Raw genomic sequence first — 24,628 nt, 5'->3', positions numbered from 1 at the left:
CCGGTTTATATTTGTTTTATTGACTTTGAGAAGGCCTTTGATCAAGTGAAACATACTGAAATGATTGCAATTCTTTAGCAGGTAGGTATTGATGATAAAGACCTACGCATTATTAAAAATCTTTACTGGCATCAACGTGCAAACATCAGGATTAGCCGTGACACTTTATTGAAGCTCGTATCTGCCTTGATTTCTCATTATATGTCCCAAATACTGCTGCTTACGGCCCTTCACGATGTTGACCAAATCTGCGGTTGTATTCACTCTCCGTAGCACTTCTTCATTTGTGACTTTGTCTATCCATCGTATCTTCAGGATCCCCCAAAGGCCTGAAGTTTTGATAGAGTGTCCGCCTTCTATGTCCGCGTTTCTACTCCGTATAGAAGCATTGAGTACATATAACATTTTTGTTTATATCCAGCCCATATTATAATATGTTCTACATGTTTCCGTTATTTTGTTCATTAAGTTTTGCAGCCTTCTATCGTATTGGAAAACACTATTGTATCATCTGCATACCGCAGGTTACTTAGCTTGACTCCATTTATTGAGATGCCTTCATCAATATCTTTTGGAGCGTCTTCAAAAATGTGCTCTGAGACAGACTGAATATTACCGGTGCAATTATGCACCCCTGTCTCACTCCCATTAAGATTTTGACCTGATCTGCGATATTTCAGCGATCCCAAGCTAGAAAAAAAGGTGAGCGTTTTATGGTGAGGTATCGGGATAGCATAATACAGAACTGACTTAATGATGTTTAATAAAGAACATGAGACATTTTATATAAATGATTTTATTATTATTATTTATCATCCAATGACAGGATTAGTTACAACATGGTACTTTTAATAATAATATGATATTATTCATTATTAATTACTTCTGCTGGCACTTGTTCCGGTAGATATGGTGGCACCACTATTGGAGGTGGTGGAAGCTGATGCACAATGATTGTTGGAGGATCATCACCGTCACCAATAAGAAACTCTGCACCTTTACCTAAAACGTGGACTATGCCATTAGCCATTTGTCCCAAGCCAACTATAAGCCCTCCAACACCACTGGCTCTCAGGGCAACTGGGTCATTCAAACCAACTACGTTATCATCCACAGCATCTTCAACTACGAAATTGTCGCCAACTTGTTGCAGATCAGAGAAGTGATCTTCTGCCCGAGCATCGTTATGGGAAAGAAGATGATTAGGAAAGCATTGGATGTAAACAAGATTACAAAAGATTACCTAAAAAAGTAAATTCCAGTTATATAATTTTATACAATGAAATAATTGCACTAATGTATAATGTATATAGGGGAGTGCAATTAGAACGAAAACATGCATTGTTTCGGAAAAATTCAAACAAGCTTATATTTTTCTAAACCTTTTTATTATTTTATGTAAATGTTAAAGTAAAAAGTTCTACTCGCAGATTTGGCCGCTAATCGTTTATTAATTGTTTAAACAATAATAATTGTTTTGTATAAATAATTTTAAAAATATCATTAAATTCATCATTTTACTTTGATCAAATATGTTTCTATTTTGTTTTTGATTATGCTGAATCCGAATATGGCATTGCAATTTGAAAATTCTTATACAGAAGCTCTTATACAGTATGTCTGCGTAGCTATAGGAACCACATGGAAAACTTTTTTATTATCAATTTTACGAAAAAAAGTTATTTTTTCATAAAATGCTCTGGATAGTCAAAAATCTAAAACTCATCCATCAGATATCAAATTTTATCAATTTTATACGAGTTATGTCAAAAATATGAATTTCGTTAAAGAGTAAAGTACCTTTATAATCCAGAATATTAAAAAAATGCTATTATGAAAAGTTGTTTGAAATTAAAAACTATGTTTAAATATACAATTACATAATTCTATTCGATTTTTTTTTAAAATTTTTTCTCAAATTATGGATACTCATCATCATTTTATTATAATTGTGATAACTATTTAATTATCACTTTTACGAAAAAAGTTATTCTTCATAAAATGCTCTCCCTGGTCTAAAATCTAAGATACAACCATCAGATATTAAACTTTTTTAATTTTATACGAGGTATGTAAAAAATATTAATTTTTCTTAAGAGTTAAGTGCCTTTATTATTCACAATATTTTAATTAGAAAGATGTTATTGAACACTAAAACAATTTTTTTTATTCCAAACAACTTTTCTTAATAACAATTTTCGATATTGTGAAATGTAAAGGTACTTTATTTACTCTTGAGTGAAATTCATATTTTTTGACATACCTCGTATAAAATTAATTAAATTTGATATTTGATGATTTCATCTTGGAGTATATATGATGCAGAGTATTTTATAAAGAATAACTTTTTTTCGTAAAACTGATAATAAAAAAGTTATCAATATGTTCCAAGTTACGCAGACATACTGTATAAGAGCTACAAAAAAATTTATTTGCTGAACATTTATTATTGTTGAAGCTTATTATTAAATGTATTTTAGGTAAGTTTTGCAGAAAAAAGTTTTGATCACTTTGTATAAAAATTTTTTTAGCTGGTAATTTTTGGTTTTTGTATTACATTTTTGTTATCTTTCTTAATTTTCTCAAAAAGAAATAGTTTATTTCATTTCTAAAGTAAAATAATTTAGGGCATTTTAAAGATTACATCCTAAGCTTTAATAAAGCACTTAAAGATCTCTAATACATCTGTTCAAACTTGAGTAATACCGTCTTAAAGTGGTGGTAATTCTATAAAACTACGAAGATTTCAAAAATTACATTTTTTGAGACGTCATATCATTTGAATTAAATTTTTGAGATTTTTTTTAATGAAACATCATTTATTAAGATGCTTGAAAGGTAGGTTGTGCAAAATTGAGAGTTTTATAAGAAAAATTGTATTAGTTACACATTTTTAAATCATTTTTAAACAAAATTCACGTAAGGCTCACTTTCCGCCCACACCGTACTTATGCCCATACATTTAATTTCTTATTATTATCACCATAAGATAGCTTAATTACTCTTCTTTCATGTTCAATTTATAAAATTTCATTTGATCCATTAGTTAAAGAGTTACACTAAAATAACTCAACCATGCACTTCGCCGTACGCTAAGATACAGATTTAATTTTAGAAAATTCTTTATATAAGGTTTTTTTTTTGTAAAATTTTCTGAATTTTTCAATGGTGAAGTCAGTTTTTTCTAAAATTTATATTTTCTGAGTTATTTAAAAAAAAACATCTAATTTCGTAGTTCATTTGTTTAATAAAAACTGAAGCACCCACTTCTCGAGTAGAACTTTTTGATATGTTGTTTATTAAACATTTCTTAATGAAATTACAAAAATATCTTGTTTGATTTTTTCCGAAGTGAAAATCTATATGCACTCCCCTAATAGAAATGTAGACGAACCTCAGGAAGACCACCCACAAGATGGACTGACGACATAAAGAGGATTTGTATCAACTGGATTGCAGTAGCGCAAGTTACATCTGGATGGAAGTTTTTCGAAGAGGCCTATGTTCAGCAGTGGAAGACTATAGGCTGATGATGATGAAAGGAATGAAGTCTTCTTTTTATTTTTATATACACATAACTCTGTCTGTTTTTTCAATGTGCCAGTAAGTTGTCGTTCCATCGTTTTCGTGGTCTTCCCACTGATCGTCATCCTATTGGATAACCTTCTCTCGCTGCCTTTATTACTCTATTTGTTGTCCTTCGGCTTATGTAGTCATTCCATTCTATTCTTCTGTTTCTTACCCGGTTTTTAATGTTCTCTACCTTGCATCTCTGTCGTATATGTACTTCTAGCTCTGTCCCATAGTGTCTTACCAGCGATTTTTAGAAGGGTTTTTATCTCCGTTTTTCGAGCAATATTTTTGTCCTCTCTGTGTCAGGTCGAGTTTCTGCCGCGTATGTCATTATTGGTCCAATGACTGTTTTGCAAATTCTGCCTTTCATTTCTTTTCCAATATTTTCAATGAAGGAATGAAGTCAATACTCGCAATGATAAGCAGTTTTTATTGATCTTAGATTTGGGCTACCGGTTTAGAGGCTCAAAATATTTGCCTCATTATCAGACCCCAGTACAAAAGTCTTTCAAAAACAAAAGTATGCGATATTAGTTACAAGAACTGCTCTGCTAAATTAGATGATTTTGGGTATCACCAACTCCATCAAGAGACTCATTTATTCAAATGTTGGGTTCTTTCTGTTTGAGTGATATATTGAAAAAAGTATAAAATTGAAAAAACTATAGAAAATTTTATTTCAATATATCACAAACAGACGTATTTCTTCGAAGAAACAATACGTCGCAGAACAAAAACAACAGAAGCTGTTGAAACAATCTGCTGTAAGGAATAAATGAAACAGGTCCAAAATTACAGCAACTGAAATGTAAGTAAGTAAGGTATGCTTTATTGTCAAACAATTTTACCAATTTGTGGACAAAGCTTATACAAAATAAAAAATACAATAAAAAACAAAAAATATTAAAAAACTACAAACAAAACAAAAACAGAAACAGACACCAAGTAAATGGCGTGAGTTATACTACTTAATATAATTTTATAATTATTAAGTACACATTAAAAAATTAAAAATTTTGCAAACAATATGTATACAACGTCAGAGCAAAAAGAAGGCGAACGAGGAAAAGGGAAAGGAAAAGTAAATCAAAAGTTCTATGCCGCTGAAAATATGTACAAAAGTACTCGAAAGTAATAATCCTGCAAGTCAATTTGCTGAATTCAAATCGTTTATAAAAAAGTCATTCACTGTATAAAAAGCTCTCTCCAGCAAATAAGCTTTCAAGGCCTTGCGAAAAGCGGGAAATCCTGCAATAGATTTGATGTTAGATGGCAGGTGATTGTACATTTTTCTCGAATTGTATAGTATAGAGCACTTAACCAGCTCAGACCGTGGGGTTGGCAGATAAAGATTATGCTCCACGTTTCTAAGGGGATAGTTGTGAGTGGGTCTCTCTGGACCTTCTGATGTATGTTTGCGGATTAAACAAACGGATTCAAAAACAAACAAAGAAGGAAGAGTTAATATTTTAAATTTTTTAAAGAATTCTTGGCAAAGAACTCTGCTATTGAGTCTCAGGGAGTAACGAAGAGCTCTCTTTTGTAGTTTAAAAATACGCTCAAATTGAGTCGCACAACACGTACCCCAGAATGGAAGGGCGTACCGAAGATGAGACTCAAAAAGGGCATAATAAACGGTCCTAGATGTTGACAAATTCATTTCCGTAGCAACTGATCTTAGCGCAAAACAAGCAGAACTTAATTTTTTGTGTAAGGCATCAATGTGCAAGTTCCATTTTAGAGACTTATCCACAATAAGCCCTAAGAACTTCACCGATTCAACTACCTCTAGACTGTTGTTATTAAGTACTAAAGGTTGCATTATACTGTTGTAAGGTAGGACTTTGGTTTTAGCAACGTTAAATAACAGAAGATTCGAATCGCACCACGATTTAATGGTGACTAGGTCTGTAGCTATGGTATCGCGAAGATCCATAATATCCGTGCTACTCCAAGTAATACTAGTATCATCTGCAAAGAGACATATTTTACCTTTAATGTTCCGACTAGAGATGTCATTTATGTATATCAGAAACAATATAGGGCCTAGAACTGAACCCTGAGGTACCCCACATTCTAATGGCATGCAAGAAGACGTCTTCGTGTCAACCCTTACAAACTGACTTCTTTTATTAAGATATGATTTAAGCCATTTAAGAGTCTTTCCCCTAAATCCATAGTGCTGTAATTTGTCAGTCAAGATGTTATGGTTTACACAATCGAATGCTTTAGAGAAATCACAGAAAATTGTTGCTGTAGAGTGATGGTTGTTTAGACTGGAGTAAACATGATCGAAAAGGAAGAACATAGCATCATTCGTGCATTTGTCACTCAGGAATCCAAATTGATGTGGAGTAAGCAATTTGTATTTCAACAGAAAAGATAAGATTCTTTTTTTTACCAGACTTTCAATTATCTTCGACAACGTGGGCAGGAGTGCAATAGGGCGATAATTCGAAGCAAGATCTTTATCGCCTCCTTTGTGTATAGGAATAATTATCGCTGTCTTAAGGCAGCTTGGAAAAACTCCAGTTTCGAATGACCTGTTTATTAAGGTAGTAAGATGGTTTAATGGAGTAAGAATGGAGTTCATGAGAAGAAGCTGCAGAGTGACAAGAATAGATTGCATTAGAAAAGAGGAGATAACACGAAGAATGGCAGTAGAACAAGACATACTCAGCTATATCGAAGAAAAACGTTTAATTTGGTATGGATGTTATAGTCAAAGCCCGAAGTTCAGGCACTCCTAGGTTTGACTAGTCAATCCTCAGGTCTGACTGACGGTCTTAGTCAAAGCCCGAAATAAATTACAATTTCGGCCTTTGACTAGTCAAACCTAGGAGAGACTAAGTTGATCAGGAAAAGGTCGAAATTTAATTTTATGAAAACGGGGTTTGACTGGTCAAACCCCGATCAGCTATTAAAATGTCGTAATTTGTTAGATTAGGTTTAATAAAACGTAATTTTTTAATGATAATGTTTATTATTTTTATATTTTCGTAATTAAAATAAAATAAATAGTGTTTATTCTCACATGTTGAGGGATTATGGCATTTAGAGTTGCACAATACGTTAGACCTTTTTTACACTGACATAATTTTGAAGGGCATTTCTTATTGCAGTAGCATTTTATAAAGCCTTGTCCTCCAAATTTAGAATCTTTTGTACTAATTTCTCTTAGAGAAATCTTAACGTCTGAAACATCTTCGAAATTAAGAAAATTCTCTTTGCATTCTTTTATTTGATTTCTTGAAAAAAGAATGTTTATTGTTCCGTATTTTGGACCAAATCTATATAAACCGTCAATTGTTTTAGCTTTTATGATACCCAAAATATTTCGAGCATCTCCTTTGGCTATATCAAAGCTGAGAATAAGTATTGTTACACAGAGAGAAAAGATTAAAATAAATATAGGAAAGGCGATTGAAGGTCTTCATGCCCAGGCTAATACTATGAAACAATTAAGTGAAAAAAAAATTTCCTCCAATTTCGATCGGAGCCAAAGGAGATGCTCGAAATATTTTGAGTATCACACAAGATAAAACAATTGACGGTTTATATAGATTTGGTACGAATTACGGAACAATAAACAAACGTGTTTCAAGAAATCAAATAAGAGAATGCAAAGAAAATTTTCTTAATTTAGAAGATGTTTCAGACGTTAAGCTGGCTCTAAGAGAAATGAGTATAAAAGGTTCTAAATTTGGAGGACAAGGCTTTATAAAATGCTACTGCAATAAGAAATGCTCGTGTAAAAGGTCTAACGTATTGTGCAACTCTAAATGCCATAATGCCTCAACAAGTGAGAATAGACGCTATTTTTTTAATCTTAATTACGACAATATAAAAATAATAAACATTAAACTTAAAAAATGACGTTTTATTAAACCTAATCTAACAAATTACGACATTTTAATATCTGATCGGGGTTTGACTAGTCAAACCCCGATTTCATAAAATTAAATTTCGACCTTTGCCTGACCAACTTAGTCTCTCCTAGGTTTGACTAGTCAAAGGCTGAAACTGTAACTTTATTTCGGGCTTTGACTAAGACCGACAGTCAGACCTGAGGATTGCCTAGTCAAACCTAGGAGTGCCTGAAATTCGGGCTTTGACTATAACATGGACATTTGAAAAGAGCATATCGTACAAGGTGGATATCAAAGATTTCGGATTGGAGCCCAATAGGAAAGAGAAGAAGAGGTAGACCCCGAAGATCATGGAGGGATGAAGTGGACGAGGCCTTGAAAAGACAAGACCTTAGAGATGGAGAATGGGAGAACAGAAAGGACTGGAGACGTTGGCTGAAAGAAGGAAGGCGGTGACAGCTGTAAAAATCCTTATATAGATAGATGACTACAATAAGATGGGTCAATGTGGTCTCCAACATCACTAGAAAATAGGCACCTCTAGAAGAAAAAATAATACAATTATAGTTACTTACCACGAGAGTTATAGTTTTTGGCCCCATCATTGAGTAGGAGTTAATAGTTTATCTCTGATTTTGTTCGATTTAATATATTTATCAAAACAATTGCTATAATAAATCTTCTTTAATTAGTTTAAAGTGTAATTAATCATATAAATATTAATTAAAAATACCTGTTTTATTGGATCAATTAATATATAATAGCATTTACTTTTAATATTAAAACGAGCAATAAACTATAGATACAAAAGAAGGTTTTAATTGTTCATTTAAAAGTAAATAATACCCCAATTAAGTCCTACGAAATCGCAAGAACAATGAATAAGACTCCTACTTTATTGTTAAAGTTGGTAAGAATTTTTAACTATTCGCTATAGTAAATATACAAGTAAAATTTTAATTACTTTAACTAGATAAACTAGAAGAAAATTAGATATTTTTCGCATCAATTTCTCTTTTTTTTTTCAATAACTCAAGTATCTTTCAGGATCATCTCCTTCTTCAGCTTTAAGTAATCCAACTTTGGACATACGTCTCCCCCAATTCAATCCAGTGTTTTCTATTTTGCGCCACTTACGACCTTTCGACCCACAGGAAGGTAAGTTTCTTCTTCTTCAGATGCAAATCCACTAATGGATGTTAGCAATCACATTGTCCATTAACTCTCTGTTTCTTGCAATATGTATCAGAAATTGTATGTCGATACTCCCTGTCCATTGCTTTATGTTTCGGAGCCAGGACATTTTATTGCGTCCTATTCCTCTCTTGCCTTCAATTTTACCTTCGATTATAAGTTAAGGGAACTGGTATTTTTCATTTCGCATGATACGGAATATGGAAGAGAGATGGAAAAAATTGAGAGACACGTTATGGAGCACTGCAAAACAAGTATGTGGAATAAGAAAGAATGGAAAGAATAATAAAAGAACTGGATGGTGGAATAAGGAAATAAAGCAAGCAGTAAAAAAGAAGAAAGAAATGTGGAAGCGATACATAAACACAAATGAAGAGCAAGACAGAGACGAATACATAAGACAGAGAAATATAGTGAAAGAACTAGTAAAATATGCGAAGAAGAAGAGCTGGAAGGAATTCGGTGAAGAATTGAACGAAGGTTTTTTGAATAACAATAAACAGTTTTGGAATAAAATAAGAAGCATGAAAGGAACAAAAAGGAAACAGATAAGAGGAATTAGAAATGAGCGACATGAATTGAAAACAAACATACAGGATATACTAACCATATGGAATAAGCACTATAAAGAAAAATTCGAGGCATTCAACTAACAAAATGAGGAGAGAGGACAGTAGGAAAGAGAAGAGGATAGGGACAATCGAGTAGACGAAATTCATATCAAAGATATTGAAGAAGGATTGCCAAGAATAAAGATTGGAAAAGCGGGAGGTGCAGATGACATAGATCCGGAGATGATGAAGTACGTGGGAGAACGAGACAAGTTTTGGCTACTGGAAATAATGAGGGAAGCATGGAGAACAGAAAAGATACCGAAAGACTGGGAAGAAAATTTATTGATATCAATACACAAGAAAGGAGATGAAGCGGAATGTGATAACTGTAGAGCTATATGCTTATCATCAGTGGCATATAAAGTCTACAGCGGAATAATAGAAAAGAAGCTCAGGAAAAAACTGAAGGGAAAATTAAAAGAACAAGCTGCTTTTAGGAAGGAAAGAGGAACAACAGATAATATATACATACTGAGAAATATAATTGAAAGGAAAAACGAAATAGGAGAAGAATTATATATTACGTTTATAGATATTAAAGCTGACTTTGATTCTATAAATAGAGAAGTAATATGGTCAGTAATGGAAGACCTGCAAATCCCGCAAAAGATAGTAAACGTGGTAAAAAGTACATATAGAAACGTACTTGCTAAAGTAGAAATAAACGGAAACAGATCGCCAATAATAAACCTAAGGAGAGGAATAAAACAAGGGGACAGTTTCAGCCCAGTTTTGTTTATATTAGTAATGGATAGAGTAATGAAGAGCGCTAAAAGAAAGTCAAGGCAATTACAGTCAACAATAGGGTACAGGAATTTGGTACCAGTGAGAATGGAGGGATTACTATATGCAGATGACCTAGTAACAATAGCAGACAATAAAGAGAAAATGCAAAAATTAATCGATATCTGGGTGGAAGAAATAGAAAATGGAGGTAAATGTAAAGAAAACGAAGACCATGATAGTAGCCCAAAAGAAAAGGGAAAAATAAACCAAACGATATTTAGGTGCAAAAATGAAATAATAGAAACAGTCTCGACATTTGAATACCTGGGAGTAATAATATCAGAGGATGAAAAGCTAGATCAAGAAATTTCATACAGGGCGAAAAAAGCAAATAAGATCTACTATGCATTAAATAGAACAATATTTGGAAAGGAAGAAAGAGATAAAAAAATAAAACTGAAGGTATACAATGCAATATCTGTACCAACTTTAATATATGCAAGTGAGACATGGGTAAACAATGCAAAAAGAGACAGTACAATAAACGCAGCGGAGATGAAGCAGCTGAGAAAATAGGAAAAACGAAATTGGATAGAATTAGAAATGAAGTTATTAGACAAAGACTGAAACAGGAATCGATAATAACCAAGATCCAAAAAATAAAATTAAAATGGACCAAGGAAGACTATTAAAGCAGGTGATGGAATCAAAAAGATATGGTAAAAGAAGGAAAGGGAGGCCAAGAAAGAGATGGATTGATCAAATTATAGAAATTGGACAGGAAAAATGGCGATTAAGCCACATTTCGAAGGCTTCTAATCTGTTTATCCCTCGTTTTGAGTGTCCAGTCCTCTACGTCATACCTATAGTAGCACCGACCATACGTAGCACTTAGTAAACCGCAGTCTCAGTTGAAGATCGAATTCTGAACAGGTCAATACCTTCCTGAATTTTACGAAAGCTTGTCGAGCTTGCTCAATGCGACGTTTTACTTCCCTGTCCGATGCCCAGTCTTCAGAAAGCCACGTGCACAGGTATTAAACTTGCTCACTTTTTCAATGGACTTGGTATTCAGTGTTATGGTGTAGTTTTCAAGTTCATCCAAGTTTCTGGAGATGATCATTCGCTTACTGCATTCTCCGATTATAGTAACAAGTTGTTGAAGATCGACTATGTTAAATAAAAGAGGGAAACGCACACATCCCCGTCGAACACCCCTTTTTATATGTACGGGTTTGGAGATAGAATTGTCTATTTTTAATTGTGCCGTTTGATACGAATACAAATTTTTCTATTTTACAAAATAGATTTTTGTATTTAATACTAATACAAAAAATGGTCTATATCAAGTTTCTTGAGGATCTGCATTAACCTGTGGTGTTGGACACGATCAAACGCTTTTTCGTAATCCACTTAAATAACACATAAATATAAATAAGCACAGGGACAGAATGCACCCTTGTCTCACTTGTCACATTCCTATATCTATGGAAACTGCCTCTATCAACTGGTCATCCACTTTAATGTTGGTAGTTTTTGGTTTGGACGTTTGATATTATGATGATTTTAAAAACCTTTCTGATTTTAGGTTATACTTTCCGCCATATTTGTATGCATCCATGGCAATGTTATACTACCACCCAAAAAATGTTATTTCTCTCAAGGCATAGAGCGATTTATGGGATCAATATCAAACACCTTCTCTGATCTAGTCAACTTCTTCTCAAAAAAACCGCTGACATCAATGAACCCCACCATAATACATGTTCAAGATGGACCCTCAGGACAAGTAGTTGTTCCAGGTGCGTCATGCTGTCCCCCTGCAGTTTGCTGTGCGACCTGCTACTGCAAAGCAGGTTAATTTTATTATATTTTTTGTCTGAATACAGGGCGAGGCCAATAAAGGGCCCATTAGAAATATCTCGAGAACTAAAGACAACAGAATCATGAAAATTGGAATGAAGGGGTTTTGAAGAGTGATTTATTTAATGAAAATATTTTTAACTTCGTTTTTTTAAATGGGACACCCTGCATATTTTTACATTTTTGGATTATTCTCGATGTCTTCTTTCTTAAAATATGAGGTTCTGTAATGTTATATAAAGTAGTTTAAAAGATAATTACGTTTTTTTAATTAATTTCGTAACAATTTTCACACCCTGTAGAATTTTAGTAGTTTGACACCAAAAACTGTGTTTATGTTTAAATGATTTTTAGTATAGCTAAATTTTTAATTTTAGTGTACAAGGTTGGTCGAAACTCGGAATGAGTAATTTTTGAATTTTTTTAAATGGAACATCCTGTATTTTAGTATTGTAGTGAAATGATATTTTATGGTACTTGTTTATTTCTTAAGCATTCCCTATAGCTAACTGTTTATTTTGTGAGTTATTGGTGATTCAAAACAAACATTAATTGCAACAAAAAGTACGTGAAATTTGGTTTCACGGCTGTGAAAATATTTAATCACAAATAATTTTTCGGAAATAAATACATATTAATCTAGACCTAGACTGATCCTTAAAATTACCAATAATGGTTGACCTGTCAAAATACCTACCTAGTTAAGATTGCTGGTGCGATTAACAACTAAGCCCAAATTAAAGCAGTTAGGTATAGGGAATGCTTAAGAAATAAAAAAAGTACCATAAAATGTCGATTCAATACAATATTAAAATACCAGTTCCATTTAAGAAAACTCAGAAAATACTCATTCCGAGTTTCGACCAACCCTGTATACTAAAATTCAAGACTTAGCTATACTAATAATTTTTAACAATAGTAGACTATGTATATTAAAAATCATTTGAACATAAATATAGTTTTTGATCTTAAACTACTACAATTAAAGGTGTGAAAGCTACGAAATAAATTAAAAAAACGTAATTATCTTTAAACCAACCTGTATAATGTATAACATTACAAAACCTTATATTTTAAGAAAGGATACATCGAAGAAAATCCAAAAATATACAGGGCGTTCTATTAAAAAAAAAGAATGTGTGTGTACTTTGTACGCACGTAAGAAGTTATACTTCTATTATTATGATTTCAACGAAATTAATATACTTAACAGGTTATTTGTATTTTATTTAAATATTAAACTAACTTTCTTTACCTACCACTTTTAAATTTTTTTTATTAAAACGATACCAAAAATATAAAAAAAGGAATATGAATCGTCCGGGATTTGAACCCGGGACCTCTTGATCTCCGGTTACACGCTCTACCACTGAGCTATATTACTTTTGCTTTGACAGGTTACAAGATATATATACATACTGACAAATTTAATGGCCAAGTGAAGTATACAAAAATACTTTAAATATACTTACTATTATTATAAAATATCTTATTACCGAGGAAGACAAATCCAAAGACACAAAAATTATAATAAATAATACATTTACTAGGAACACTAATATATCCTTTTATATGATATAATATGACTTATTTGCGCTGGCAGCGCTGATACATATATATCTTGAAAGATTAGCAACGAAATACATACTGTCTGTGTGCGCATGCGCCCGGCATTATAAAATTTCACTCTCGATCGTAAAGAAGTATAACTTAAAAAAAAACGAAGTTATAAGCAACTTCCGGTATAACTGGAAGTAGGAAATAGATAAAAAATATTTTCAATAAATAGATCAGACTTCAAAACCCCTTCATTCCAATTTTTATGATTCTGTTACCTTTAGTTCTCGAGATATTTCTAATAGGCCGGTTATTTGTCTCACCCTATATATAATTAAATTTATTTTACATGTACAAGCATCATGTCTGCACATTTGAGAGTCAAATAAAATCTTATTTAAATAAAATTTACATGAATTATAGACACGATTATTTGTATTTTGTACTTCAGTTACTAAGGTAATCGAGCTACCTCTAAGGTTCCTAGGGTAAGGTTCTTAAGGTACAGTTCCTACGGTAAGGTTCCTATTCTAGATACCTCTAGGAATAATTAAAACGATCGAAAATGTCTACCAGAACAACACAATAAAAGTAAAAGTAGATGAAGAACTGACCCAATTTAAGCTGGCAATGGGATAAGAGAGGGAGACTCTCTAAGTTCTGTATTGTTCAACCTGATCATGGATAAAATAATAAAAAAGTAGGAACAAAAAAAGGATACCGAATGGGAAAAAAAACAACTTATAATAATCTGCTACGCAGATGACGCAATACTAATCTCTCAAAGTGAAGGTGATTTACAACATATGCTGCACCAATTTAATATAACCGCTAGAAAATTTAAAATGTTAATTTCTCCAAAAAAAGACTAAATGCATGGTTATAACAGCAAATCTAATAAGCTGTAAATTAGAGCTGGAGAGTCCGATAACAGAACAAGTTATAGAGTTTAAATATCTAGGCATCACACTATCTAGCTACGGAAAGCTCGAAACAGAAGTGGAAGATCAGATGAATAAAGCAAACAGAGCAGCAGATTGCCTGAACGAAACAAAATGGAGAAATAAAAATATCGGAAAAGAAGTGAAAGCAGAATTTACAAAACAATCATCAAACAATAATGACATATGCGGCAGAAACACGACCTGATACAGAAAGGATAAAAGGAATGCTAGAAACAGCAGAGATGAAAACAAAAATCGATTGTAAGATACTAAGAGCTAGAGCTAGAAGTGCAGATGTACGACGGAGATCCAAGGTGCACAACATTAATGACTGGGTGAAAAACAGAAGAGTAGAATGGAACAACCACATAAGCCGAATGACAACAAATATAGTAGTAAGGGACAGCGAGAGACGGTTCTCCAATAGGCAGACGTTTAGTGGGAAGACCACGAAAACGATGGAACGACAACTTACTAGATGCACATTGAAAAAACAGACAGTGTCATGTCAATACAAAAAGAAGAAGAAGTTCCTAAATAGAAGAGAAACCACAATAAAATATGTTAGAAACGCGTTTATATTTAAAGAGGCACTGGAGGAATCAACGAATGAGATTCAGGGTGACTATCAACACCATCAGATACGCCGACGATACGGTGTTGATTGCGGGTTCTGACTTGGTCTACAACGACTCATCGACAGGACACACTCGGTCTGTGGGCAATTTGGAATGTATTCAGAAAACCAAAGTGATACCAATTCTAAAAAACCAAAATGTACCTCAACCTTGCACAAAAATGACAAACCAAACTCTATAGAGTCTTTTATAAAAGACAGAGTGAAGAAATACGAGCGAGATGTGGTACCTATAGTGGAAATAAACATGTGGACTAAAAGAAGAAAAATGAAATGGAATTAACACATAGAAAGAATGACATAAAATAGAATAGTACGAATAGAAAGAGACAAATCGCCAAATGGAAGAAGATCATTGAATTGGGACGACCGAGGAAAACATGGTCAGACAACGTTAATTGAGGCTAAAAACCGAAATGAAACAGGCATGAGCCTAGTTATAAAGTAGAAAGAAGAAGAAGAAGAAGAAATTTTTTATATACTGTTCATCTTCAAACTGGGAAGCGGTATTTTCCAGCACAAATAAAAAAACCTTAAATGCTACACCTAAACAAATGTCTAACAACATTAAAAAAATAAAGTCTAATTTTTCTATAAGTTTAATTCTAAACAAATTATATTGACAATCAAGAACATCATCTTAAGACGTGGTTACAGTAAATGGTACGTTCAGATAGTTGTAACCTGGTGGGCAGGTACACCAATAGGTGTTAGGAACCAGTCTAACTCCAAGTGCAGCATAGAACTGATAAATTGAAGGTATAGATGCAGCACACACATTTAGGTTGACAGCGACTTTTGGCGCTAAAATAAAACATAAACAATAATTAGACAAACGTTAATACAGTGGAACCCCGATAAGTCGGCCCCCGATAACCCGGACCGATTTTCATCAGACAAACATTTCAACAATTCAAAATAAAAATGTAGGTATGTAATATAATATTTGAGATATAATATGTATTTGTGTAATTTGAGCTATACGATAGTAAAAATGACTCATGACACACGGCGGCAGGTTCATTGTCTTGAATTATCGGAAACAACAGGCAGATGTTGTAGTATTCCTTTATTTATTTCAATCAAACTGTCTTAGCATTGTTTAAAAAAGAATAAAGACTATTTAAAAAATTCTTTTTTAAACAAAGGTATTAGTTCTTCACTGTTCTTAAATAACATAACATCGTTCCGATTGTGATTGTATTGTGTGTAGTACAGTCTTGTATTGTTCGCTTCCGTTTGCTTAGGTTTGTGTTTACGTGTTTTTAGTAATTTTTAGATGTGTACTGTGCATATTATTTCATGTTATTTCAATTATAACGGAATTTATCTGTAAGTATACCGTATTTTATTAATTTTTACCATATTCTCCGGCTAACCCGGATTTTCGATAAACCGGATCGGTCACGGTCCCGATTAATCCGAGTTATCGAGGTTCCACTGTATACACACCGGCATTTAGGCGTCAACGCTCTTGCGGTAGGGATCTATGGAAGAGTATCACTGAGACGCAGGACCTTATCCCTTGCCATATTCCTCCTCTAGAGCCTGATCAGATACCAGTGTATTCCAGTCTAAGCCTCAGATTCAATTTTAAACTGCTGCGTTAGCTTTTTTGTTTTTCCGTTCACCGGGCCAGGATTTGAAGTCACATACATCACAGCGAAGTGATGGGCAGGCGATCTGCCGTCCCGCTTGGCTATCCGATCGACAAAAACACTACAGTCAAAAATAATACAGAAGCATTTATAGAAGAACATCAATATGGTTTTTGAACATTTTATCGCAAATAAAAGAAGAGAAAAGAAAAGAAAAGAAAAGAAAAGAAAAGAAAAGAAAAGAAAAGAAAAGAAAAGAAAAGAAAAGAAAAGAAAAGAAAAGAAAAGAAAAGAAAAGAAAAGAAAAGAAAAGAACAGAAAAGAAAAAAAAAAGAAAAGAAAAGAAAAGAAAAGAAAAGAAAAGAAAAGAAAAGAAAAGAAAACTGTCAGGAAAAAAGTTTAGGAATAAAGACTGAAGACTGAAAGACGGAGAAGAGTACTAAAGAATAAAAAGACATGTTGGTGGTCATATAAAGTTCAAGAAAAAATAAAAGGAAGGAGAAAATTATATAAATAGTAGAAAGAACATAGATCGGACACTTCTTCTTCAGATGCAAATCCACTAATTGATGTTAGCGATCACATTTTCCATTAACTCTATGTTTCTTGCAATGTGTATCAGATATTGTATGTCGTTAATTTCTGTCCATTGCCTTATGTTTCGGAGCCAGGACATTTTCTTGCGTCCTATTTCTCTCTTGCCTTCCATTTTACCCTCGATTATAAGTTCGTTTCGCATGGAGACAGGAACAGCAATGGTCACCAAGAAAGAACAAACGAGGAAGTGGTTCAAGCATTACAAAAAATAAAGAAAAGAAAAGCACTTGGATCAGATGATATTTCTGTGGAAGTGTGGAGAGCCTAAGTAGAGATAAGAATATGGAAGTTGGACATGCCAGATGAATGGAGAAGCAGTATATTAGTATTTGTTTAGAAAAAGAAGGAAGATATACAAAAATATACAAATTACATGGCCATAAAACTACTTGGTCACACCATGAAAATACCAAAATATCCGATCAACAGTTTGACTTCATACACGACAGATCAACAACAGATGCAACATTCATTATAAGGTAGGTGATGGAAAAATACAGCAGTAGAGAAATAAACACTCATATTATGATATTTAGGCTCTAAGCCTGCTTAACGATAATATCAAATAATTTGTACATTAGAGTACTTCAAAGTCATGTAATGCAGTTTTTCTACTTACTTTCAATTCCAAAAAGGCTTTTGGCTCCTCTAGCAGTAGCATCTACAGCTCCATTTACAGTTTTCCCCAGTCCTCCCAAAACTTCTACCGCACCTGGCTGAGGATCAGCAACAGCAAGTGCTACAAGCACGGAAATGAGTACCTGAAAGGAATTGATAAATATACTATTTAAAAAGATGCCAAATCAATGATAAATGCTTCTTCGTCTTCTTTCTAGTATGATCGGTCATGCTAGTAGGCTAAGGCCTGTTCATTGCCATCAAGTCTTTCCCGGATGATGACGTCCAACATTCTCACCATCGTTTCAAGCTTTTAAGTACTGAGTTTTTATCGGTTTTTGCGCTTTTAACGAGTCTGCTATCCTCCATTCTCTTTATATGTTTGTTCCAATATCTTCGTCTTTGTCTGACCCACCTTCCTATGTCCTGTGTTTCCCAGTTTTGTTTGATGTCTTCACTTCTCGCCAAAGAACTAAATATGTATGCTCATCAACACCAAGAAGACAAAGTGCTTAGTAATTTCCAAAGAACCGATAAGATGCAAATTGGAAATCGACTCCAATACTGTGGAACAGGTGAATCACTTCAAATATCTTGGAAATGTCTCAAAAGAGGTCAGAGAACAAACAATGAAAGCAGCTAGAATCTCGGAATGCCTGAAAGAAATCGTATGGAGGAACAAATATTTAAATACTAAAAGCAAAGTCAAAATATACTGGGTTGGGATAAAGTATGGAACCAAGCAAATATCGTTGAAACGTAAAGAACAATATTTATGAAACTTTGCATGCAAGTACAGTGACGCAAAAGGCATCTGTTGCCATATTTTTTTGTTATTACTCCACTTCCAGTTTCACCGGAAATACCCTTAACTTATTTAATTTAAATGGGACACCCTGTATATTTTTGCGGATTTTAAAAGAACTTGTTATTTTTAATTTATACATACCCAAATTTGGTAGAAAAAATTAGTTAAAAAGTGTCAGTAGATAATTTTTTGTATTAGTACAACGTAGTAGGAAATAAACGAGTACCATCTATACTGTAGTGTAGACTAAAATTGTTGTTTACATGCACTGCATGACTTATTTGAATTTAGTATAGTAGGTAAAACTATTACTGAACTAATTGACAGAAATAAGTTGTATTAAACATAGTTCATTTAAGTGAAAAAGATCGTATTGGAATATTAATGATAATCGGTTATGGTATGGTGAATTTTCATTTTTTGGGAGTGAATTTTCCAAATCGATGGATTGAACGTAGAGGATTCATAGAGTGGCCCGCTCGTTCTCCAGACCTCAAACCGTTAGATTTTTTTCTTTGGGGTTATCTAAAATCACGTGTTTACGTTAGGCGACCAACATGTTTGCAGGATTTGAGACAAAGAATAATTGATGAATGCGAATACGTGGAGAAATCTTGCAAAAAGTGACTCACGAATTTATTTATAGGCTTGCACGTTGTCAGGAGGTGAACAGCAAACATTTTCAACATTTGAAATTATTTTTTTTTATTTTTAATATCATTGGTCTAACGTAAATAAATTAACCTATTTTTTAACTGTAAAGAGATTTATTTATTGTTTTAATAGTTTTTTCTTCAAAACTTGTTATGTATGAATTAAGAATAACAAGTTCTTTTAAAATCTGCAAAAATATACAGGGTGTCCCATTTAAAGTAAATAAGTTAAGGCTATTTCCGGTGAAACCGGAAGTGGAGTAGTAACAAAAAATATGGCATCAGATGCCTTTTGCGTCACTGTACTTGCATGCAAAGTTTCATAAATATTGTTCTTTTCATTTCAAAGATATTTGCTTGGTTCCATACTTTATCCCAACTCTGTATAAAAAAACAATAATACTTATTATAACATATATGCGGCAGAAACAAGACCAGACAAAAGTAAAACGTTACAAATGATGAAAACACTTGAAATAAAAACATTAAGAAGTATAAAAGGTAAAACTCTACCTGACAGAATAAGAAGTAAAGACATCGTACAAAACTGTGGAATACAGGCCGTAGGAAGGTGGGTCAGACAAAGACAAAAATATTGGAACAAATATATAACGAGAATGGAGAAAAGCGGATTCGTTAAAAAAAGCGAATAACCCAGTGGGTAAAAGACGACAGGGTAGACCAGTGGCGTAACAAACTCCGTCGGGCCCCTCGTAGAATTGTAAATGGGGCCCTTTTCAAAAAATGATTAATGCGACATGTGTAACAAATACCTATGTATATGTGTTACAGCCCAGTAAATCAACGTAAAATATGGCGATACCGTGTAATTTTCAGTGTCACCACCGAAGTGGTCAACTCAAGACTTTTCGAGTTATTTATGAGTAAAAATGTTTATTGTTCAACAAAAAAACCACGTTTTTAGGCGACTTTTCGCAAATAGTTCAAAGAGTAAGTATTCGATCGAAAAGAATATTGTTAGCAAAAATGTATCTAGCTTATAAGAAAAAAATGAAACAAAAATGAAGTCTATCGACTCAGTAAAAGAAAACTTGTAGCTCATGAAAAGTTTTTCGTATTCGTCAAATTCCAAATCGAATATTTCAACGTGAAATAACCAAAAAATGAAATACTGTTCGGGGAAACTCATTACAAATTTTTTAAAGTGTTTAAAAGAAGCTTTATTTTTTATAAAAGTTTCTAGCATCAAAACTAAGCCAGTTACGCTCAAATTACAGTTAATACCATTTTTTGGTAAAAAAATGTGAAAAACTTCCCCCTATTTGGCACCCCAAATAACACTAATCATTATCGCCTTATAAATTACCTAACTTTTTTTATACGACCTTAAGTTTCACCTGTTCAAAGTGCTTATTTCTAAAAGGGTTCTAGTTAAAAGGGCTTGAACGAGTCACTAATCACGAGTATGTATATGCAAATTTTAAACAGCCATGTCTTAACCAATTTTTGTCTTACAGAAAAACAAAATAAAGCCAAAATATTTATAAAAGCAAGATCTACTTACATTTCTTTACTCTTTAAGATTTTTCGTATCACTAATACTTTTTAAGTTATTTTGAAAAAAAGGCATTTTTCCAAAATAAAAAAACTTAATTTTTTCAAAAATAAGAACTTTGAACCGGTCAAACTTACAGGCCATATAAACAATATATATTTAAAGTAAATGGTAAAGCGTTAATGATAAATTTTATTTGGGGTGCGAAACAGGGGCAGATTTTCATGATTTTTTTTACCAAAAAAAGGGGCTAAGTTTATTTTGAGCGTAACTTTTATAGTTTTGGTGCTAAAAACTTTTATAAAAAACAAAAATAAAGCTTTTTTTAACATTTAAAAAAAGTTTTAAGAGTTTTTCCCGAAAATTGGTTCATTTTTTGGTTATTTCAGGTTGAAATATTCCATTTTGGAATTGGACAAATAAGAATAATTTTTCATGAGCTTCAACTGTGCTTTTACTGTGTCGATAGACTTCATGAATAATTACACCATTTTATGTATCTTACAAGCTACATTTTTCTACAAATATTCTTTCGATATCTAATATTTAATTCGATAAATACTTATTTTTGAGTTATTTTCGAAAAACTCGTCTGAAAACGTTGTTTATTTTCACTCGCAAATTGCTTGAAAAGTATTAGCATAGATAAAGAAACTCTATAGAAGAACAAAAGTTGCTTATAATTAGTCAATTTATACATTTCCGGACATTTTTACATAATATCAGATGACAAGATGGGGCCCCTAAGCGATTGAGCCCCCCGAAAGCTTCACGCTGCGGGGGCCTCTGTTACGTCCCTGGGGTAAACTAACAACAGGAAGGCGAGAATGCTTGATCTCATCGTCCGGGAAAGACTTGATGGCAATGAACAGGCAGCCTACTAGCATGATAGATCATGCGAGAAAGAAGAAGAAGAAGGAGAGCCAGAAATGTTCCAAGAACAGCTAAACTGCGAATCTACTAGGTACTAATCAGACCCACGGTGATGCATGCCAGTGAAACATGGATTATGAAGAAGCAGGAGGAAAAGAGTACATATCTGGAATGGAAAGGTGCTCAGAAAAATCTTTGGAGAAATACAGACGACAGAAAATATTTGGAGAAGATGAAAAAATAAAGAAACGATGAAAATGAAATAATAAATATAAATATAATAAATATAAAATAATAATATAATAATAAATATAAAATGAAAATGAAATAATAAATAATAAACGATGAAAAATAAAGCGGGCTGTATGAGATCTACCCCCACTAATGCTTTGTTAGCAGAAAGTGGAGAAATTTCATTAGATGCAAGAAGGAAAATACTGTGCGCTAAGTTCTATCTGAAAATCCTAGCTGATCTGAAAAATCCACTGAACGAAATCCTGTCAGAGTTGGGAACCAAAGTAAATTATAAAATAGGATTTTGGAAATCACAAGAGCCACCATATTTGATTGAAATCAAAAATAATTTTGACAAATACCTCATTAATCTATATAAAGAGAATATTAAATCCTGCTTTCAGATCGAACTGAATTATCTTACGGGAACATTTCAGACAATTTTCTCAACCCACAAAAAAATGGAAATCTATACTCATCAGGAATTTCTTAATGAATTTTCAGCTTCATATGGAAATTATACATGGGTATTTACAGATGGTTCTTTAGATCCCGAGTCGAGGACAGTAGGTTTTGGGGTACACATACCTTCAATCAATTATAATTATGCATCCAGATTACATGAGCACACTCAAATATGCACTGCAGAAATTATTGCAATTAACAAGGCAGTATCAGTTTGTATTGAAAAAAATATTAAAGAAGCAATAATTTTTTCAGGTGCTAAAAGTGCTATCCAAAAATTACATAACACCACCTGGGGGACAAACAACCATATTGTAAACCTAACTAAAAGACTTATTATTGAGTCAATGGAAGCAGGATTTAATATAATCTTAGCTTGGATTCCAGGCCATACTGGAGTAAAGGGGAATACAGAGGCTGATAAATTGGCAAATATAGGCAAGACTTTAAATGTTCCTGCAGACATTAAAATAGATAAATTTGACTTTTTGCCTTTTATTAAACAAAAAATTGTAAACGAGTTTAAAGTTGAATGGACAAAGCAGTTTAAAACTAAAGGGAAATGGTATCAACAATGCCAAAGTGATTTTTCTATAAACCCTTGGTTCCACAAATTCACATTTGTGGATCGAAGGCACTTGACATCTATTATTAGAATGCGAACGGGCCATTGTCACACACCAGACCATTTGTTTAAAATTAATTGTAGTGATACTCCTTTTTGTGAATGTGGACAGACGGGAAGTATAACTCATATGTTACTTGAATGCCCAATTAACAAAACAAATCAATTTGACCTGTATCAGGAACTAGTTAATATAGGAAGTCCAACCCCCATTTCAATACAAAATCTCTTACATAATATTAATGACCAAACCTTAAGAAAGATCAATCAATTTTTAACAATATTTCAAATTAAAATATAAAATAAAAATAGTTATTTGAAAATCATGTCACAATGAATTTAAAGAAGGGAATATGGAAAAATCCAGACCCTTTGAAAAGAGGATTCCCTTCCAGTTAGTCTAAATACGAGGACTGGCCAAGTACCTAAGAGGTGGAGGCCATGAAACTACAAGAAGAAGAAGAAACGATGAAAATGTATGGAAAATCAATAATTACGGGAACAGTGCGAACCCAAAGAGCTAGATATCTTGATCACATTATACGAATGCCAGAGAAACGAAATGTTAAAACAATGCTAAAGGAGGGAAAAAGGGGAAAACGAAGAGGACGCCAAAGAAGAAATTGGACCAAATTAGAAAGCAACCGGAAAAAATGGAGGTAAATAATCCAGTTTTTGGAAGCCGGGGGTATCTAAGGGTTTGCTCACTACAAAGGCCAAAGGATGGTATCCTAGCCTAGAGCATGGTATCGTACTCTTCATATTCGTGAATTCTCGCATTTAAAATAATGTATTTATTTTACCTGGCGATCGAAACTATATTATCGATCGCGATGTAAAATAAATGCATTATTTTGAATGTATGCCAGAATTCACGAATATGAAGAGTGTAATACTATTCTCTAGGCTAGGATACCATCCTTTGGTCTCCGTAGTGAGCACACGCTAAGGCCTGTAACGCTATTGAGTATGTAAACCAGAAATGAAAGAAAACATAAAGAGAAAATATATATAAAAGAAATATATTGTGACTTAAAAAATATAACTTTTATGTATAAAATCACGTCAAATTAATATGGCCGAAAAAAAGAAGAATAATTTTTTTTTAAATGCACTTAACAAAAAAATGATTAATAAAAATGCATAAAGAGACAAATACTCACAAATTTCATCATTGCTGAATATTGCTGTAGGTCAAAATTCGATATGATCGTAGGATTAAAAAAGTTCTTTTATATATTGTTACTATCGGTACCAGCTTTTCCCATGTTCTAATATATTTTTAATTGACTGCGTTAGTTCACATCTTTATCTGAAACAAGAATATTAACAAATAAATTTGGATTGATTATTTTTTTATCTATTTACAGGGGTTTTTATTTCATACCCTATACTACCGACTTCTTCTTCTTCCCCTTCTGGGTCAATCCAAGCCAAGTTGTCCAAAGGTGGTTGCTTGATTATTTTTAATATTTTTTATTTTTCTACCTTTTAAACTTCAGTCTATGGAGAGTACAAAATTGTATTCATTTTATTTTTAAAAATTTTATTTTGCCGATGACGGCCATTTTTGTTCAAGCATATCGATCATTTTCACGGAAAACATGGCTTCGCACTTTAGCCAATATTTTCACTGAGGTTTATCCTAGAGCAATAAATTAAAA

At 32.9% G+C, this 24,628-nt stretch overlaps 3 protein-coding genes across 3 annotated transcripts; 1 reads left to right on the top strand and 2 right to left on the bottom strand.

The window, feature by feature from the left end:
* Positions 1–780: 780 nt before the first annotated feature.
* On the bottom strand, positions 781–8,130 carry LOC126892933 (uncharacterized). The gene is made up of 2 exons (XM_050662868.1): positions 8,018–8,130; positions 781–1,243 (listed from the first exon to the last, which is right to left on the bottom strand). Exons 1-2 carry the CDS (start codon positions 8,045–8,047, stop codon positions 866–868), a joined length of 408 nt encoding a protein of 135 aa, XP_050518825.1. The 5' UTR covers positions 8,048–8,130; the 3' UTR covers positions 781–865.
* Positions 8,131–8,215: 85 nt separating this feature from the next.
* On the top strand, positions 8,216–13,825 carry LOC126892934 (uncharacterized). The gene is made up of 2 exons (XM_050662870.1): positions 8,216–8,352; positions 11,565–13,825. The coding sequence occupies exons 1-2, from the start codon at positions 8,320–8,322 to the stop codon at positions 11,835–11,837; spliced, it is 306 nt and encodes a 101-aa protein (XP_050518827.1). The 5' UTR covers positions 8,216–8,319; the 3' UTR covers positions 11,838–13,825.
* A 1,733-nt stretch (positions 13,826–15,558) lies between these two features.
* LOC114324900 (uncharacterized) lies at positions 15,559–24,270 on the bottom strand. The gene is made up of 3 exons (XM_028272805.2): positions 24,128–24,270; positions 17,792–17,933; positions 15,559–15,781 (listed from the first exon to the last, which is right to left on the bottom strand). The coding sequence occupies exons 1-3, from the start codon at positions 24,137–24,139 to the stop codon at positions 15,618–15,620; spliced, it is 318 nt and encodes a 105-aa protein (XP_028128606.2). The 5' UTR covers positions 24,140–24,270; the 3' UTR covers positions 15,559–15,617.
* Between the last annotated feature and the right edge of the window lie 358 nt (positions 24,271–24,628).

The sequence above is a fragment of the Diabrotica virgifera genome, chromosome 9 (assembly GCF_917563875.1).
Source record: "Diabrotica virgifera virgifera chromosome 9, PGI_DIABVI_V3a".
NCBI lineage: Eukaryota > Metazoa > Arthropoda > Insecta > Coleoptera > Chrysomelidae > Diabrotica > Diabrotica virgifera.
This window is presented reverse-complemented; position numbering and strand designations above follow the sequence as displayed.